Raw genomic sequence first — 2623 nt, 5'->3', positions numbered from 1 at the left:
AATTTGTTGCCATAGAGACAACTAATGACCATTGTTCTGATCAAGAAGTCTTTTGTGAACCTGAAGGAAATTGGGATGATTGTTTTTCAATACATGAAGTTGAGTTTGCAGATCAATTGGAGAAATAAGAAGCAGACAAAGAGCCATAGGCGGAAGAAATTGAAACCAGAGAAATTGTAACAGAAGGAGGAATGGACACCATAGAGAACATCAACTGTGTTGATGTGATTAACAAATAGGAATTACTCCTAGAGCATGGTGGAGGAAATTGCTTTACAAATATATAGAATTTGGTTGATAGTTCGAGAGATGATTTTGGTGAACTTTCTAAGTTAGTTCTTACTAATCTCAGCATGACAGAGTTACCTGGAAAAGATATAGGTGCAGACGATGACCCAGTTCCACATGCAGTTCACAAGTCTATATTTTCATAACAGAGGATCATGTTTAATAATTCTCTGGAGATATTATTCTACGATATTAATTCCAGACTACAAGAAGAAGTTATTCCTTTAAAGGATCATCTACAAAATAGAATTTGGAATCTTGTAGGTAGAAAGTCATTCAGACTTGTAGTTGTCACATTACTACAAAAAGTGACATACCTCATAGATAGGAGTCTATGAATTTTTCTACATTGGGAGTCTGATGCAGGAGAATCTTGCTTAGAATATTTATAGTTCATTTGGTTGATTTAGGGGATGATGTTTTTAATTATTTTTATGAATTTTGTATAAATTGAGTGGAAATCTATGTGTGAGGCTTTCAGTTGTGAAATATTCTCAACTATGTGAGAATATTAGTGATAATTAATGTGTTTAGATCTCGTATAAATATTAGGGATTACGAGATCCTTAAATAGGAATTAATTGAGTGATTTATGGAGAAGATTATGGATTTAGAATAATCCATAACTATGTACTTATTTCTATAAATGTAAGCCTACGAGGAGAGTGAGAGATAGTTTTTAGAAGATTAGAGAGAGTTAGAAACTGTTAAGTAGTGGAGTGAATAGATTAGAGCACGAGATGTTTTGTACATATATTTAAATAATGTTATGAATGAAGAAAGGAGTTTGTGTGTTAAAATGTGTTTCTGTGTGATTTTTTTTTTTCCCCTGGGAAAAAGTCGTAATTTTCATTAATGATTAAGAAAATTACATTTTGCAGATGCCGTAGCATATTCAAAAGCAGGCTGTGTGCCTGTCGAGTTCACTGATAGCTAATTATATCTCCACGCAGGGAGCATGATGTTATGTCAGTTCAAAAGATCAAAATTAATGTCTTGCTCTTCGCAGAGAGCAATATATACTATATATAATCAAAAAGATGTACAGTAAAGTCTGTATCTACATACTGAAAATAACAAAAGTATCTGCATATGTATGGGCTGTATATCCCATCATTCTAGATGTTCTTCAAAAGGGCGATGATAGTACTGATAATATGTGCCATCAGTGTCCTCCTGTATCCACCAGTCCTCTCCTATTCTGTGCGCTGCCTCTTTGGAGAGCTGGTCTGCAATGGTGTTCTGTTCCCTGTAGATATGGTGACAGACAAAAGATTCAAAAGACATAGTCAATCTCTTAGCTTCCTCTAGAATATGTCTTAAAGTAAATGCATGGCAATGAGATGCACTGTTAAGCAAATTGCATACAACTTTTGAATCACCAAATAGCTGTAAGTGTCTGCATTGTTTAAGAATAGCAAAATGTATAATGTGTTTGGCTGTAATGAGCTCAGCATAATTATTAGTGCCTCTTCCAAGGTTAATTTGAATCTTATAACAGTGTCTGTCATTTAAATGAAGAGTGGCACCCCCCCCACAGCCATCATTTTGGGCCGATCCATCAAAAAAAGCCCAAGGCTTGGAGTGATCAATGGGAATCGGGGAGAGAGTTCTTGGAGTAGAGGCAGTGTCTTCATCAGGTAACAAGTTGTAATCTGCTACGGTGGAGAGGATGACCGAAGGCCAGTGAGGTCTCTTCATTTGAAAAATGGATAAGTTACGGGCTATCCATATAGCCCAACAGATCAGCAAAGGGAGGTTCTTGGCTTTGCCCGAATGTTCAGAGCACCAGGTGGACCAAGCCTCCTGAAGGGATGCCCCGTGCCAATGTTTCAGCTGTGGGATGAGAGAAGTAATGGATTGCCATATATGTGAGGTCGTGCTGCAAGTGAGAAAGAGGTGCTCCGTTGTCTCTTCAGCGTTTAAACAGAGATGACAACGATAGGGCCCAAAGAATGATCGCTTTATAAGGTTGGAGCCTGTCGGGACTTTGTCAAATATGATATTCCACATCAGAAGTCTTGTCCTGGGAGCAGCCTTTAATTTCCAGATCGTCTTCCAAGCGTTGTGAATTTCAGGTGGCTTATATGTCTCCATGAGCTTAAGATATCCCAGCTTGGGTGTGTACACACCATGCTTGGCATGTGCCCATATAATTTCATCCGGACCTTCCAAGAGTCTGATATTGGCTTGAATGAGAGCAGAGATAAAGTCCTTCCAATCATCAATCCATTGGGGTGGCAGGTTCAATGCTCTGTCAGTTAACCAAGCCTGCTAGAGGAAGGTGGTGTTAGCTTGGTCCCCGATATGTTTAATATAAATAATGCCTCTGTCA

At 38.1% G+C, this 2623-nt stretch overlaps 1 protein-coding gene across 1 annotated transcript; it reads right to left on the bottom strand.

Annotated features, from left to right (window-relative positions):
- Positions 1–1401: 1401 nt before the first annotated feature.
- On the bottom strand, positions 1402–2385 carry LOC149262856 (uncharacterized). The gene has a single exon (XM_089382318.1). The coding sequence runs from the start codon at positions 2383–2385 to the stop codon at positions 1402–1404; it is 984 nt and encodes a 327-aa protein (XP_089238444.1).
- Between the last annotated feature and the right edge of the window lie 238 nt (positions 2386–2623).

The sequence above is a fragment of the Pinus tabuliformis genome, chromosome 6, assembly GCF_031772625.1.
Source record: "Pinus tabuliformis cultivar Carrire ecotype Pingquan chromosome 6, CPIR1, whole genome shotgun sequence".
Taxonomy (NCBI): domain Eukaryota; kingdom Viridiplantae; phylum Streptophyta; class Pinopsida; order Pinales; family Pinaceae; genus Pinus; species Pinus tabuliformis.
The sequence above is the reverse complement of the archived record's forward strand: the minus strand, read 5'-3'. Positions and strand labels throughout refer to the sequence as shown.

Bases quoted from the DNA above. Each gene is read 5' to 3' on its own strand.
- LOC149262856 (XM_089382318.1), bottom strand. From the start codon at position 2,385: ATGGAGACATATAAGCCACCTGAAATTCACAACGCTTGGAAGACGATC.